Source organism: Gymnoscopelus microlampas (assembly GCF_963454915.1).
Source record: "Gymnoscopelus microlampas genome assembly, chromosome: 16".
NCBI lineage: Eukaryota > Metazoa > Chordata > Actinopteri > Myctophiformes > Myctophidae > Gymnoscopelus > Gymnoscopelus microlampas.
In genome coordinates this window covers 7,333,330-7,349,672 of record NC_139953.1, presented here as the reverse complement: position 1 = coordinate 7,349,672, position 16,343 = coordinate 7,333,330, and the positions used below count along the sequence as shown (strand labels likewise).

The following is a 16,343-nucleotide window of genomic DNA, read 5'->3' as shown; positions in this document are numbered from 1 at the left end:
TTGTCAGGTGAACTTTATCTAACTCCACCTCTCACATCAGAGGGTTTTTTCAAAGGAAAGTATTAGTGGACGTTAAAATAATATCTTACATCAGTTATTTTGCAAAGGTATGACTTTAAAAATGGAGACTCATAATTCAATTATTACTCCACAGTTCATGTACTTCAAGAAATGTCCAGACAGCATAAAAATATATGTTAACCCAGAATAGTAAAATAAAACAGAACAAAATGCATGATGCATGATATCCAATTAAATTTCCATGACTATTTAATTCTTATAAATCATTTTTGAAAGATAAACCAAAAGATATTATTTAGTATTAAAGTCATGTTTCTTCATCCAGTTAAACATTTTACCATACTCTGTAATCCTAAAAAAAACTCAATGAGTGATCATATTTAACCCAAGGTATCATTATATTTCCACCTAAAGTCTTATTTACCTATTTTACATTTTTTTAAAGGATCTTAAATTTGTTATTTCTCATTCCAACACACGTCTCTCCCGAGTCTACTTAGAACAAATTTGCAAACAAATGGTATAACTCATTTACATTAACTGAATGCTTAGGCCTGGTGCCCTGTGGTTTTTCACAGACAGGGAGAAACAGGTTTTTTCCTGCCCTTTTGAAATACCGTAACTCAACTCTATATTATCTTATTTACGTTCCTTACAAACTTACTTTTATGACTTCCAACAACTATTTTGCTAGCCTGGGAAATCAGTAAGAGAGAGGAATACATGATTATACTATTTACATTGGTGACCATATGTTTTCCTTATCAAGTTTGGAAAGATGTTATCCCACTTCATAAAGGTGGTGATCAGTCGGATTTAAATAATTATCGGCCAATTTCAAAATTGTGCTGTCTAGCCGAGATCCTTGAATCCCTAGTCAGTTCCAAGTTACGTACATTTCTGAACACACATAACATACTCCAACCTCAACAGTCAGGATTCAGACCAGGTCATAGTACTGTGACAGCTACAACACTTGTCACAAATAACATAATAACTGGTCTAGATAATCACCCTCACTGTGCAGCTATTTTTATTGTTCTTTCTAAAGCGTTTGATACTGTGGACCATTATATTTTATACAGAAGCTCAAGCTAGCCTCCATTGGCTTGGATGATGATGATGATCGTGGCCTATAAAGTTATGGTCAAATTGCGTTTCTGATGTAAGACAAAAAAAAATAGAATATATAAATAGATTTATTGTTATTGTGGAGTTTTGTTTACTGGATTGTCTCCCAGCATGCTAAGTGTGGAAAATCTGGCACGGGAGCCGGTTTTGAGCGGGATTTCAAGGGGTCACAATAAGAAAGGAAGAAGGATGATACGAAAGATGGGCACCAGGCCGTTGCCAGATACTGGGCATGCGTTGCCTGTCCCAACATCCTCCCTTCCCTAATCCATCTCTCCGCCGAGGTCCAGGTCTATATTCCTGAATGGGGGGCCTTTACATCCTCCCCAAAGGTCCTCACCCCCCCAGGTAATCTACCTTTCTCCGGTTCAAGCCCCCCCTGTACTTCCAGGCCAACCCCCCAGCACAGCCCCAGCCGTCCTATTTCCTATGACCCCTCCCCTTCCTATGACCCCTCCCTTCTACTTCCAGCACAACCCACTTACCCAGGCACTGTCCCTCTCCTATTACCAGTCCAATCCTTCTCCAAATGAAGTGGTCATCTTGTCTTTGTGGGCTCTTCAGCTTTATCATATTGTCAGCGTCAAACAGAAACCATGTCTAAAACTGTTTCGTTTTCAGGTAATGGATACAATAACCTGTGTTCTAATGGATCCAATGTTGTTATATACACACACATGTTCAATTTGGCCTACAAATATATCTCTGCTGTCCGGCAGAAACCAGCTTACTCCAAAATGAAAATGTTTAAGGAAATGACAAAAAACAAAGCAAGCCCTCTCACACGGCACACAAGGGCGCCCTAACCACTCGGCACTCGGGCGCCCCTGCCAAAACTTTCAAAGGGATATGATACTTAGATGACCCCAAGTCACAGCAATTAATCATTGGTGAGTACACACAGAAAATGTATTCCGCATTCTATGTCTGTGTATACGGAATACATGCAATGTGTGGAATATCAGCCATTCTATGGCTATTACAGAGCAGTCTATCAAAGGCTTTACTGGCATGAAGCTAGACAAGGTATTGGATCCAACACACCATCTTTGGCACTGTGAGAAGGGCTACTGGTGGAGCAAACTGTCAGGCTTTGGATATCCGAACAATTCAAAGTCCGGCTCGTGCAACTTGTACAGTTCTTTTCTCATCGCCACGGGGATCGGCGCAAACCAGTCATCCATCCAGCTGTCGGCTGTGACGTTCTTTTGGCCGGAAGGGAGGCCGAACAAGTGATTGAGACCCAGGAGTTTCAACAGCTGTTCAGAGTCCGTCTCTAAGTTTTCCAACCTGCCGATGAAATCATACTGGATCTGGCATGGATGGCATATACGGTACACCTGCAAAACGCGCACACGCGCACGCGCACGCGCACGCGCACACACACACACACACACACACACACACACACACACACACACACACACACACAGACACGGTCCATTACCACATTAATCACATGAACCCTAGCGTAACTACTCATTATATACATGTCATAATAATGTGAACATTCATCACAAATAGCAGATCTACAAGCTCACATCATGACACATGGTGACGGATTGTGTGCTTGCAGATCTGCTATTTTTGGTGAAGAGGAAAGGACCAGGTATAGAGGGGGGGACCCTGGTCAATGAAGTATATAGTTTTAGTGATTAAGATATGTGTACCATGCATGTTTTTCTCCTTACTTTTACTTTTGTTTTGCTTCTATTTCATTTATTAGTTGAGCTTTGAAGTACTTATGAGGCTAATGTAACAATAATACTACTAGGAGCATTAGGCACTATTATGCGGTGCAGGGAGATGTTTGGTGTCTTGCTCTGGGAGACTTGGAACTGTGTGGACCACAGGTGGTGAACTGGCAACCTCTCTCTCTATCCACTCAGCTACGGGCGCTCAATGCAGCCAGGGCATCTTACCAGCAGCTTTGTGCTGCACTGTCCTCTCTTAATTATCAGTATTGGCATCAGCTGGAGCAAAGGAGAATAAGTATAAAAGCACAGCCTCTCTGTTGGTTTCACACCAGATCACCTCCTTCCACTGTCAATGCATCCAACACCCTCCTCTCATAATCACTTACTAGTAGTCTCCCCCTTTTTTGTTATGACTTAAATTAGCGGTCACAACATGCAATCACAATAACAGAAAACAACACAAATACACAAAATAACTACACATTAACTAATTAAATGCAGTTTGACCATAACCATAAATAATTTCCACTTCACATTACCCAGCCCACCCCCTGGGATCTTCGAGCCATTTCAGAACTTTAAATCAGTGGTCGAATGCCTGGGAAGTCGTTTTGCCTGAACACACAGCGATCGACAACAAGCCGGTATAGGTGTGAGGGACTGTGCATAAATTCACCAACTGTATATTTATTTTAACAGTCCATGCTATATTGCCTGTTGCAAAAGATCCAGTGATTAGTAATATTAAAGACATTAGTACCAACTTCCTCCTTGCTTATCTGGCTGCATGCTCTCTCAAACCTCTACGAGTGATCCAGAATTGTGCAGCACGGCTGGTCTTCAACCTCCCAAAATGTCTTTCCACTTCTGCACTCATTCAACGGGCTCCCGGTTGTATTCAAAACAGTGATGACCTACATGTTGACCAGGGACATAGGTGGCACATGGAGTCTGCACCCCTTCCTGTGTACTTTCTGATGGAAATTACTATGTACTATACTCATTTATTTCGGATTGTTCTGTTCTTCATGCACACAAAATAATATTTGCAACATATTTGCTAAACATGTTGCAAAAATATTATTTTGTGTGCATGAAGGACAGAACATTCCATTCTGTTGACGCCACTGTGCTGAAAGTCAAGATTGTCTAATAAATGTAACAAATTGTACTAGTTTTGCTGCTGACAACATGAGGGTGGTCTTAAAGCCTAACCCGGCTTTTGTACCTAAAAATCCCCACATGCAGTGCATCCCTGTAAAACTGGAGGCCTGGCATTCCTCCGACAGCGCAGTGCTCCGACATTAAACAGTAAACCCGAACCAAACCCGCACCCTAACCCTAACCGCACGCGGATGCCACATAGTCGGAGAAAAGGTCTGTCGGATTAACGCATGCCTCCCGTTTCACCCGCCTCCTTTTGCGTCACAGGAGCACCGAAGGTTAAAGTCTCTCTGTCCTGTAAGGACACTGAGTACATACATGGAACGGTCTAGGCAGTGGCAGCTGGTCATTTATTGTCCATGTGGGTGAAATTCTGAGGTTTCCCCCCCCCCCCTCTAATCTAGCTAATTTGACACTGTGTTATGTTAATTCTTCATTATGAATTACTTATGCTATGATGCATCTCTTTCTCTTTCTCACAAATCAAGCAGACATGCACAAAGGTATCATCACATTCAGAGGAAGGCTTTTATTTTTTTTTATCTTGTAGTTTTAGCTTGTAGTTTGCGTATTTTCACAATATTTATCTGTGGAACCGTGAGTGCAGGTATGACAGCTCTGCTGTACCTGCCGCCAGTGTTCATTGAAGTCCACCCCATTCTCAGTCTGCGGGTCCAGAATGAATTTGATGAAATGCAGGAAGCTTGGGTTGATTCCAGCTGCAAACGCTTCAGCAGCCGCTGGCAAACTTCCAGACACATGACCATACCGCTGCATCATGACAGTCGCATAATGCTGGTAAAAGAGCTGATTGGGCCTTCCGCACGCACGCACGCACGCACGCACGCACGCACGCACGCACGCACACACACACACACACACCATTTTATTAACCATGGCAAACAAACAAACACTTTTAATAACCCAGGCTAATAGCTGTAGATTCGGTTTATAAATTAACCTTCCGAAAGCCTTTTATAAACTATTTTTTATTGAAACGGTGGCGGGCCGTCCTTCCCGCGAAAATGACGTCATCCAGCCGGGAAACGGAAACGAAAATGCACCGGTTTCCTTTTTGGCCAGGAACTACCTCGCTAGTAACAAAAAGGAATCTCACGCTGTTTTTAAGACATTATACGATTTGAAGATGGAAAAACAACAGCAAAAGAAAACACAACTCACGGTAACTAATGCTCCACTGGCTAAGAGAAACGATCCGCAGATAGTATAAAACAATTAAAAGAACGTTTTTTTAAACGCTTCCGCCTTCCGGTGAAAACTAATGTAATTCTGGGTAATGGGCAGGACTACGCTACATACATGCAGTGACGGTGGCGACCAGCAGAGCTTGCTAAAAATCGTTATTTGTGGTCCTGCCTTGTATTGCTTTAACCATATAAACCTGAGTGTCCTTATTCACATTCTGTGGGGATCCCAGTCCCAGTCAACAAAGTCTATAGCTACTATAGGGTTTAAGTGGTTAAACAGCACGCACGCACGCATGCATGCACGCACGCACGCACGCACACAAACACACACACACACACACACACACACACACACACACACACACACACACACACACACACACACACACACACACACACGCGCGGGCACACACACCTTCCAAACTTGTCCAATCCAAACTTGTCCCTGAAGGCAGACATGAGTCTTACGAAGGGTTCTCGTACAAACAGGAACTTGGTGTAATGCTCCAGCTTCAGCTCCATCAAGTGGCGAGACTCTCCACCATACCCAGATCTGGTAAATCACCCACACACAACAAGACACACGGACGCAACATACACACACCAACACCTAGTTAAAACACTGCTTATTGTAACACTGTGTGCAGTTCAGTCACATCTTTCACATGCACACTGTATTACACAAATGACTTCTGTAGCTTTCACAGTCTTAGCATTTTACACCATTGCAGAGCCATCCTATACAGTTAATTATCTGTTTGTACATTAGAAAGTGTACAGATGTAAACGAATGGGGCGGGAAACCCTAGGCTTATTTTGTAGTTTGTTTTCAAGTTCAGGTTAAAAACTATAAAAGGGTAAAAACATGGCAGGCTAGTAAGCAGATTTAGGTGTACACATAGCCATGCGTGGCACACGCATGGCTCAATGCTTGCACACAAAAATGCTATGAATGGCACCATGTGTCACGTGGTCCTCTACGCTATGGGGACCACATCAGAGAGAGAAGGATGAGGCTGGCAGGGCACTGTGTCAGCAACCAGGGACTAGTGGCAACCAAACTGACACTGTGGGAGCCAGTGTTGATTTTGACAGCACATTTTGATTTAGTCAATAGTCTTTTGAATAAAATTCCATTTATTTTTAGTCGTATTTTAAGTCACCTGAAATGTTTACATTTTTGTCTAGTTTTAGTCGACTAAATATCATAAGATTATAGTTGACTAAATCTACAGTTGATTTAAACTTTTTTTTTTTAAAGTCTCACCTATAATGGCGTACCAAAATTAAAGTACTTGCCGACCAGCTTGAAAGTGGTTAACACTGAGGATTGTACAATGTACAGATAAAAGACATAGGCAGGCACACATGGGCAGTGATGGCCAAATGGAAAAACACAGGCATGGGTACACACACACACGCACGCACACACACACACACACACACACACACACACACACACACACACACACACACACACACACACACACACACACACACACGCACCAATATATGTTCCAGTTCCCGAGTGGTAGAGACTTCTTCAACTCTCCACCTCTCCGCACTTCCAAACGTCAATACTAAAATCGCCTGTTTCCTCCGATGTAAAATAAAACCCCAGCGGTGTATTAAAAGACGTGTTTAATATTGCGTTTAATATCACGTCAAATAAGAACTGTGTTCCAAAAATAAACAATTTGTCACGATTTGCAAAACTGGCAGACCCAAATGCAGACACGACACTTAAAGATAGTCCAAGGGTTTTTATTCAACAAAGAGGAACGGGGGGGGGGGTAGGTGTAGTCCTCTGGAGTGAAGGTTGTAGGCAGGCTGAGCTGAAGGCAAACAGGAGGGCAGGTAGGCAGGCAAGCAGGCAGGCAACTGAAGAAGAGGAAAACAGGCGTGAGTCAAAAAACCAAAAACACAGGGAGCAAAAACACTAACTCAATAAGCTAGAATACTAGGAGTAACAGGCTAGAAGCGTTACCGCACGGAGACTGTGAAAACGATCTGGCAGCGCGTCAGCAGAAGACCAGGGCTTTTATAGAGTGGAGGTTGATGAGCAGATGGCAGGCAGGTGAGTGAGATGAGATGACCAGAGCCAGGTGCGTCAATCTGGGAAGCCAGGAAGCCTACGCCCACACATGCCCAAACACAGACAGACAGACAAATACATAGACACACACAGGACACTGGCAGGGACCATGACAGTGCCCCCCCCTTAAGGAACGCCCCCAGGCGATCCACCAGGCTTGTCAGGGTGCCCACGGCGGAAATCTGAGATGAGGGACGGATCCAGTATGAAGCGACGCGGCACCCAGCATCGCTCCTCAGGCCCGTAACCTGCCCAATCCACAAGATACTGGAACCCCCTACCCCGGCGACGTACGTCCAGCAGCCGCCGGACGGTGTAGGCTGGGTGGTCATCAATGACACGGGGGGGCGGGGGGGCCACATCTGGAGGAGAAAGTGGGCTGGTCACAACTGGTTTCAGCCGGGAGACGTGGAAGGTGGGATGGATCTTCATGTGAGGCGGTAACTTGAGCTTGACCGCAGTAGGGTTGACGATGGAGAGGATCTCATAAGGACCAACAAAACGGGGCGAGAGCTTCCTGGAGTCAGTCTTCAAGGGGAGGTCCTTGGAAGACAGCCACACACGTTGGCCTGGCTGGTACAGTGGTGCTGGAGTTCGATGGCGGTCAGCAAAGCGCCGATTACGGTCCACTGAGCCGAGCAGGGCGGCCCGCATATCCTTCCACACCTTTCGACAACGCCGCAGGTGATTCTGGACTGAAGGAACAGCAATGTCGGCCTCTTCAGCTGGAAACAGTGGCGGTTGGTAACCCAGGGAACCCTCAAACGGTGACAGACCTGTGGCAGTGCAAGGCAGGGAATTGTGGGCATATTCAATCCACACGAGGTGGGTGCTCCAGGCAGAGGGATTCTTGGCAGCGACACACCGGAGGGCCACTTCCAGATCCTGGTTGGCCCGTTCTGTTTGCCCGTTAGTCTGAGGATGGTAACCAGATGACAAGCTTACAGAGGCCCCAAGGGCACGACAGAAGGCCTTCCACACCTGGGAGGTGAACTGGGGTCCTCTGTCAGAGACGATGTCCACAGGTATCCCATGGAGCCGGAACACATGGTGCACCATTAGGTCAGCTGTCTCAAGGGCTGAGGGTAGCTTGGGGAGAGCCACGAAATGAACTGCTTTTGAAAATCTGTCCACAATGGTGAGTATAACTGTATTACCTTGGGACAGAGGGAGGCCAGTAACAAAGTCTAGGGCCAAGTGGGACCAGGGGCGACTAGGAACTGGCAAGGGACGGAGCAGACCAGCAGGCGGCTGGTTCGATGACTTTCCTCGAGCACATGCAGAGCAGGCGGAAACAAAGGCCCGTGTATCGGCGGTCATGGTAGGCCACCAGAAGTGCCGCTTGAGGAGGGACAGGGTGCGGCTGATTCCTGGGTGGCATGCAAAGCGAGACGTGTGAGCCCAGAGGAGGACCTCAGAGCGGACAGAATCAGGCACAAAAAGTCGGTTAGCAGGGCCAATACCTGGATCTGGTTGATCCTGCTGAGCCCTACGAACCAGCGACTCGATCTCCCACGTCACTGCTGCCACCACACAGGACGAGGGAAGGATGGGCTCGGGACTGGAGGAACCCTCAGGGGAGTATTGCCGTGACAGGGCATCAGGTTTGACATTGCGGGAGCCTGGACGGTAGGTTAAGGTGAACCGGAACCGGCCAAAGAACAGCGCCCACCGGGCTTGGCGGGAGTTGAGTCTCTTGGCAGATTGAATGTAGGCGAGGTTCTTGTGATCTGTCCATACAACAAATGGGTGTTCTGCCCCCTCTAGCCAATGTCTCCACTCCTCCAAAGCCATCTTGACTGCAAGCAGTTCCCGGTTCCCCACGTCGTAGTTGCGCTCAGCAGGGTCCAGGCGATAGGAGAAGAATGCACAGGGATGGAGTTTCTGGTCATCGGCTGAACGCTGGGACAGGACGGCCCCCACCCCGGAGTCTGAGGCGTCCACCTCCACAGTGAACTGACGCGAAGGATCGGGGTGAATGAGGACAGGGGCCGTGGTGAAACGCCTCTTCAGCTCCTTGAAGGCAGCCTCCGCCTCTGCAGTCCAAGCAAAGCGAATGGACGTAGACGTCAGCTTGGTAAGGGGTGCAGCTACACGGCTGTAGTTTCTGATAAAGCGGCGGTAGAAGTTGGCAAAACCCAAAAAACGCTGAAGATCCTTCAATGTAATGGGTTGAGGCCATTCCTCCACTGCTTGCACCTTCGCAGGGTCTGCTTTCATCCGGCCACTCTCGATGATAAACCCAAGGAATGTAGTTGAGGTGACATGGAACTCACACTTCTCAGCCTTGCAGTAGAGTCTGTTCTCCAGGAGACGCTGAAGCACCTGCCTGACGTGCTCAACGTGCTCCTCTTTGTTGCGGGAAAAGATCAGGATGTCATCTAGGTAAACAAACACACAGCGATTTAGCAGATCACGGAGGACATCATTTACAAGGGCTTGGAAAACGGCTGGTGCATTAGTTAACCCAAAGGGCATGACAAGATATTCAAAATGACCAAGGGGGGTCTTGAAAGCAGTTTTCCATTCATCTCCTGCCTTGATGCGAATTAAATGATAAGCATTACGTAAATCTAGCTTGGAGAAAATAGTAGCTCCCTGAAGGGGCTCAAAAGCAGAGGCAATTAGTGGTAATGGATACTTGTTGTGAATAGTGACATCATTTAATCCACGATAATCAATGCAGGGACGGAGAGATCCATCCTTCTTACCCACAAAGAAGAAGCCGGCCCCCACCGGGGAGGATGAAGGGCGGATGAGGCCCGCTGCCAGGGATTCATGAATGTACCTCTCCATGCTCTCTCTCTCAGGACGGGACACATTGTACAGTCGACTAGAAGGGAGTGGGGCTCCAGACATCAGGTGGATGGCACAGTCATAGGGCCGGTGAGGTGGGAGTGACAGAGCACGCTGTTTGCTGAATACCTCACCGAGGTCATGGTAAACAGTAGGAATTCTAGACAGATCAGGAGGCTCATAGATGGCTGGGGAGCAGGTGCTCTCAGACGGAGAGCGGGCAGAGCGCAGACAGGTAGAGAGGCAGTAGGAGCTCCAGCCCACTACCTTGCCTGCCGCCCAGTCAATATGGGGGTTGTGGAGCCTTAACCAGGGTTGGCCAAGGACAATGGGCGCAAGAGGTGAGGATATGACATGGAACTGGATGTGTTCATGGTGGTTACCAGAAACAATGAGATGAACAAGCACGGTGCGATGGGATACTTGAGCAAGAAGGCGACCAGTGAGGGCATTGGCTCGCAGGGGCGAGGGAAGCGGCTCAAGGGATATGCCTGCCTGGGAGGCAACAGTTGAGTCAATAAAGTTTTCATCTGCCCCCGAATCAACCAGGGCAAGCAACGACAAGGACTGAGAGTGCCACCGAAGAGTGGCAGAAAACTGCATACGACACCGGGAATCAGGGGAAGAGACTGCTGGGCTCACCAGAATCCCCACTGCTACTGGTGAGCCTCCTCTTTTGGTCGCAAGGGGCAGGAGGCACGGAAATGGCCCTGTTGCCCGCAGTAGATGCACAACCTCGATTGAATCCGCCGAAGGCGCTCGTCAGAAGAGAGGCGACCTAGTTGCATGGGCTCTTCACCTGGGGGACCGGGGGACAAGGCTTGAAGTACGGGCCGTCTGGGTTCCTCCGGCAGAAATCCACTGTTTCCCCCCACTGAGGACGCTGTGGACCTTGGGGGAAGGGGTTCCACTTGCCACTGGGCCATCTGGTCAGAGATCTTGATGGCGGTGATAATGGCCTCGTCTAAGGAAAGCTGCACCTCCCTCAGGGCGATCTCTCTGCCAATGACTCGGTTGAGCCCACTCTGGAAAGCGGCGAGCAGCGCCTGGTCATTCCAACCAGACTCGACGGCGAGGGAACGGAACTCGCTGGCGAACTCTCTCACAGAACGTCTGCCTTGCCGGAGTCTCAAAAGCTGCTGACCGGCCTGTGGTCCACGAATGGGATGGTCATAGATCCGCTTGAGCTCGCCGGCAAAAAGGGCGAAAGACTGAACTGTGGGGGAACCCTGCTCATGCAGGGCGTTGAAGTAACTGAGGGGGGGGCCCTCCAGAAGATTGGCAATAAAGGCTATTTTGGCCGCCTCTTCGGCAAACCGGAATGGCTGAGCATTAAAGGTGAGCTGAACTTGGGTTAGGAACTCACGGCAGGTGTTCGCGTTGCCAGAATACTTTGCAGGAGGGGGAATACGAGGCTCGGCTGCACGGACAACCGGTGCTGCGGGAGGGGCAAATCCAAGTGGTTGAGGTGGCTCTGGTTGTGGAGGCTGCGGAGGTGCAGCGCTGATGGCAGCCAGTTGAGTGGAAATCCTAGTCACCTCGTCATGCAGAGTCTGAAGATGTTGTTGGTGTTTTCCCAGACGCTGTCCCTGGATGCCTACAGCTTCCTTAATCTTGTCGAAGTCTGCTGGGTCCATTCTGGCCAGATCGTTCTGTCACGATTTGCAAAACTGGCAGACCCAAATGCAGACACGACACTTAAAGATAGTCCAAGGGTTTTTATTCAACAAAGAGGAACGGGGGGGGGGGGGTAGGTGTAGTCCTCTGGAGTGAAGGTTGTAGGCAGGCTGAGCTGAAGGCAAACAGGAGGGCAGGTAGGCAGGCAAGCAGGCAGGCAACTGAAGAAGAGGAAAACAGGCGTGAGTCAAAAAACCAAAAACACAGGGAGCAAAAACACTAACTCAATAAGCTAGAATACTAGGAGTAACAGGCTAGAAGCGTTACCGCACGGAGACTGTGAAAACGATCTGGCAGCGCGTCAGCAGAAGACCAGGGCTTTTATAGAGTGGAGGTTGATGAGCAGATGGCAGGCAGGTGAGTGAGATGAGATGACCAGAGCCAGGTGCGTCAATCTGGGAAGCCAGGAAGCCTACGCCCACACATGCCCAAACACAGACAGACAGACAAATACATAGACACACACAGGACACTGGCAGGGACCATGACACAATTGATCCCGGTGGATTGACTCTTATGGATATGATTCATATGAAGCATCAACTGACGGTGAGAAAATGCTAATATTACTTCCGCTGAATACAGAGCCACCTCCCTGACCATATCGGGGACTGCCCATAAGTCCGACATCCCATTACTCCGACTACGTGGCTTCCGCGTGCGGTTAGGGTTAGGGTTAGGGTTAGGTATAGGCTTAGTAACCGTCGGACTAATGAGCCGTCGGAACAATGACACGGCACCACAATATCGCCGGGACAGTTTGTTTATTTTTGGACCACAACTCTTATATGAGACGATTCTAAGATGACCCAATGTTATTCTCCATAGAGAAATTACTTTACAACCCAGGGGATGAGCGAGTGATGTCAGGACTTCTGTACTCTATTGTCCATTCATTTGTATTAATTGTTTGGCATTTGGCAGTTGAACCGTGATTTTAAGTTTTATTTCAGATAGGTCAGAAAGAGAGACAGGACAACTAAGGACAGAGAGAGAGAGAGAGAGAGAGAGAGAGAGAGAGAGAGAGAGAGAGAGAGAGAGAGAGAGAGAGAGAGACAGACGTGCAAGACAAGACAGGGATGGTATTGGAACTCGGGCTCTTGCACTCACAAGGAGCATAACTGGCACCAACTGCCTGAGCCACCAGGCACCCCAGCCGCCCATCCATTCATGTTCAGGAGTGAGATGCCAAGATTATTATTTGATGATAAAAGAGTTTCATGGCATGCATTACAAATGTGATGACAACTGGAGCTGTTGTAGGCTATAAACATTTTATGTTTACCACGGTATATCCATTTGCGGTAACACTTGCTCATAAGGTACCCGTAATTAACGCTTAATTAATGATTACTTAATATATTATTTAAGAGTTAATTAAGTGTTATTTAAGCATGAATTAACCATGAATTGATCATGAATTCCTTGTAATTCATCATTAATTCATATAGTGCTTAACTAATGATTAACTAATGATGTTGTATAATTGTATGTATGTTGCCAAATAATTTATATTTTGGTTTCTATTACTTTGTATTTCTTTCTTGTATTTCTTAAGTGAGGTGAGATTAACCTTATAAACCCGAAAGGGTTTTCTAAGTCTCACCTGCACATCCAACACAATATTATGCTGTTGCTAAAAATGTGTTGTTTGTAAATGTGCAAATAAATGATAAAAAATAATAATAATGTTAATTAATGATGAATTACAAGGAATTGATGATTAATTAATGCTTAATTAATGCTTTATTAACGCTTAAATAATGATTAGGTAAGCATAAATTAAGCGTTAATTACGGGTAACTTATGAGCAAAAGTGTTACCAAATTGGCTGTAATTTTTCCAGAGAATATCAGCCAAACATGACCTCTGTGTGTGCGTGTGCGTGTGCGTGTGCGTGTGGACTATGTGACAAGGAAAGGTCAAATTGGGGGGACAAAATTGATGACTCCAATTGGAATTGCATAGGGTTTGTGCTCATCATTGTGTGTGTGTGTGTGTGTGTGTGTGTGTGTGTGTGTGTGTGTGTGTGTGTGTGTGTGTGTGTGTGAGTGTGTGTGTGTGTGTGTGTGTGTGTGTGTGTGTGTGTGTGTGTGTGTGTGCGTGTGCGTGTGCGTGTGTGTGTGTGTGTCATACTTGGCGAAGTTGTGGAGGCGAGCGGGGTCGTGTACCAGTTCAATAGGTATTGAACTCGGGTCAGTGAAGGGTTTTCCTGACAGGGGGTTGAGAGAGCCAGCCAACACCAGCATAACTCTCTTCCAGTTGCTACATGCTATCTGGAAGAGGAGATGAGACACAACAATGAACACACGCACGCACGCACGCACACATGTACACACACAAACACAAACACACGCACACGCACACGCACACACACACACACACACACACACACACACACACACACACACACACACACACACACACACACACACACACACACACACACACACACACTGTACACACACACACACACACACACCCCAGTGGTACCTTGGGAACGTTGCAGTAGATAATCCTGTGGTCGTCATCTACTATGAGGTGGTCCAGTTCTTGGTTGGGGATCTGCTTAAATGTCCGAGACTTTCCAGGGAATTGCACTGACTCGTTCCCCATCGCCGCGCACACGTCAAAGATCCTCCTCTTCCGCTCCTTCTGTCTCTCCTCCTCTTCCTCGACCGTCTTGGCCCAGGGGAGAGGGTAGGAAGAGCCGAACGGGTCGCGCACCGAGTCACTCTTAGGATCCTGGAGGGGGTAGAGGTTATACCCCACACCCACTTGATCCCAATACACAATCATCAGCAGAATTGTGAACACAGAGCCCACGGCGAACGCCACTCGCAGTCCATGCCAGGCTCTCATGGTTACCGGAGGATCTAGAGCCGTGATTGGTCGATAAACAGGAAGGGTCTATCGTGGCGCCAAGGTGACGTCTCTGACGGAAGGAGATGCTTCCTGTTTGTTGGTCACTGCAAAGAGGAAAGGGAAATGTTACCAATGTTAAGATTGTGATCACAACCTTACTAATGCAAAACATTTTTTTGGATTAGTATCATGATGGTCTACGATGGTCTATCATGATGAGACAGTCTTAGAACTTGCATAGTTGTGATGTAAGATATGTGTAATAGAACAGGGGTGGGCAACTTTGATGATGGGGAGGGCCACTATATTTCCACACTCACTCCAGAGGGCCACATTGCATATATTGTCTCTCCGCATTGTAACTTTTTTCGCCATCCTATGTCACACAAAAGTAGCAAAATTAGCCGATCTACAAGCTCAAAACGCGTCGCAGTGTGGCGAGTTTTGAGCTGGTAGATCTGCTATTTCAATACAAATACATTGGACATAAAAAAGACAATAGAAATGTAATACTAGTCATTAAGCTATTAATATAGACTGAAGTAATTAAAGCGGGTCATGTTTGCATGTTTGGAATTGTAACAGCTGAAATCAATAATATATCAGTATTCCTTTATTAACCTGCGGGCCGCATTAAGTAAAGGTGGGGGCCGCATGTGGCCCCCGGGCCGCCAGTTGCCCATGTATGCAATAGAACAATAGAAACAATAGAACAAGAAAAACATCACGCACCTGTGATGTACAGTAGATATAATAGGTGCACGACATGATTGGAAGGAATGCAGTGAAAATACTTTCATTCAAGGGCTCCTAACTTTAATCAGAGGTGAACACATTTATAAGCTGGAGGTATGATGGTGATTGTGGACCCCAGGCTGTGGATCAAGGGTTTCCAATGATTATGATTGTGGAGTGTTATTATAGTTATATATTGTTATTTTTGGACACTTTGAAACACTTTCCCTCAACAGTGAAAATATGTTTCAACAAGCTTTACTCCAGTTCTGCCCTCCTTTACTTTTGCAGCAAATGGATCCTTCTGAACAGATCTGTTTTTGATCTTTTCCTACAGTTTAATTGTCTGACCACACCACATATGAATCCATTGTCTTAAAAAAAAATAAAAGATTTCTCCAACAAAGGATTAAACACACATTTTGTTATTTTCAGGGAATTAAGGTAGCTATTATCAAACATTACTTCTGTCTTGTCCTCACCTGATGCAATAATGTACAGTACCATGTACAATACCACAAATCTCCTGCAACATATTAATGAGCATGTCATCTTGCTCATTTTATGAGTCACCAAAATTATTCAAACCAATTTGAATTCAAAGATTAGATTGTGAGTATTTAGTATGTTTTTACATTATCATGAAAAAAAATATATAGACTATATATATTTTTTAAATAAATAAAATAAAATGGGCCACGGACATAGACAAGTCTTGCCACGGACACGTTTGTCCGTGTACGGACATGTTGATGACCCCTGCTCAGAAGAACCAACCTAAAGAAAACATCACAGATCTGGGTAGATCTATATAATTTGCTGTAGCCTAAATATATATATATATATATAATATATGCATTCACTTACATTTAGGATGAGCTTCATGCTGCATCGAGGACAGTCCTTTGTTGTTGCCTGGTCTGTTGAGTGAGGAGAAGACGAGGAGAGGAGCCA

General features: G+C 46.4%; 2 protein-coding genes across 2 annotated transcripts in view; one reads left to right on the top strand and one right to left on the bottom strand.

Moving 5' to 3' along the window:
• LOC311063606 (N-acetyllactosaminide beta-1,3-N-acetylglucosaminyltransferase 3-like) overlaps positions 1-16,343 on the top strand; it is a 55,773-nt gene that overhangs the window by 29,846 nt on the left and 9,584 nt on the right. The window lies entirely within an intron of this gene.
• Positions 2,109-14,752, bottom strand: LOC311062802 (carbohydrate sulfotransferase 12-like). The gene is made up of 5 exons (XM_084082020.1): positions 14,283-14,752; positions 13,926-14,065; positions 5,637-5,774; positions 4,641-4,761; positions 2,109-2,492 (listed from the first exon to the last, which is right to left on the bottom strand). The coding sequence occupies exons 1-5, from the start codon at positions 14,649-14,651 to the stop codon at positions 2,220-2,222; spliced, it is 1,041 nt and encodes a 346-aa protein (XP_083938146.1). The 5' UTR covers positions 14,652-14,752; the 3' UTR covers positions 2,109-2,219.

What these genes read in the sequence shown, in the direction of transcription:
- LOC311062802 (XM_084082020.1), bottom strand. Translation starts at nt 14,651, where the DNA reads ATGAGAGCCTGGCATGGACTGCGAGTGGCGTTCGCCGTGGGCTCTGTG. An exon ending in TCTACTGCAACGTTCCCAAG is followed by an intron (nt 14,066 to 14,282) that starts GTACCACTGGGG and finishes CTCCTCTTCCAG; the next exon opens with ATAGCATGTAGCAACTGGAA. An exon ending in TCAATGAACACTGGCGGCAG is followed by an intron (nt 2,493 to 4,640) that starts GTACAGCAGAGC and finishes CGCGTTTTGCAG; the next exon opens with GTGTACCGTATATGCCATCC.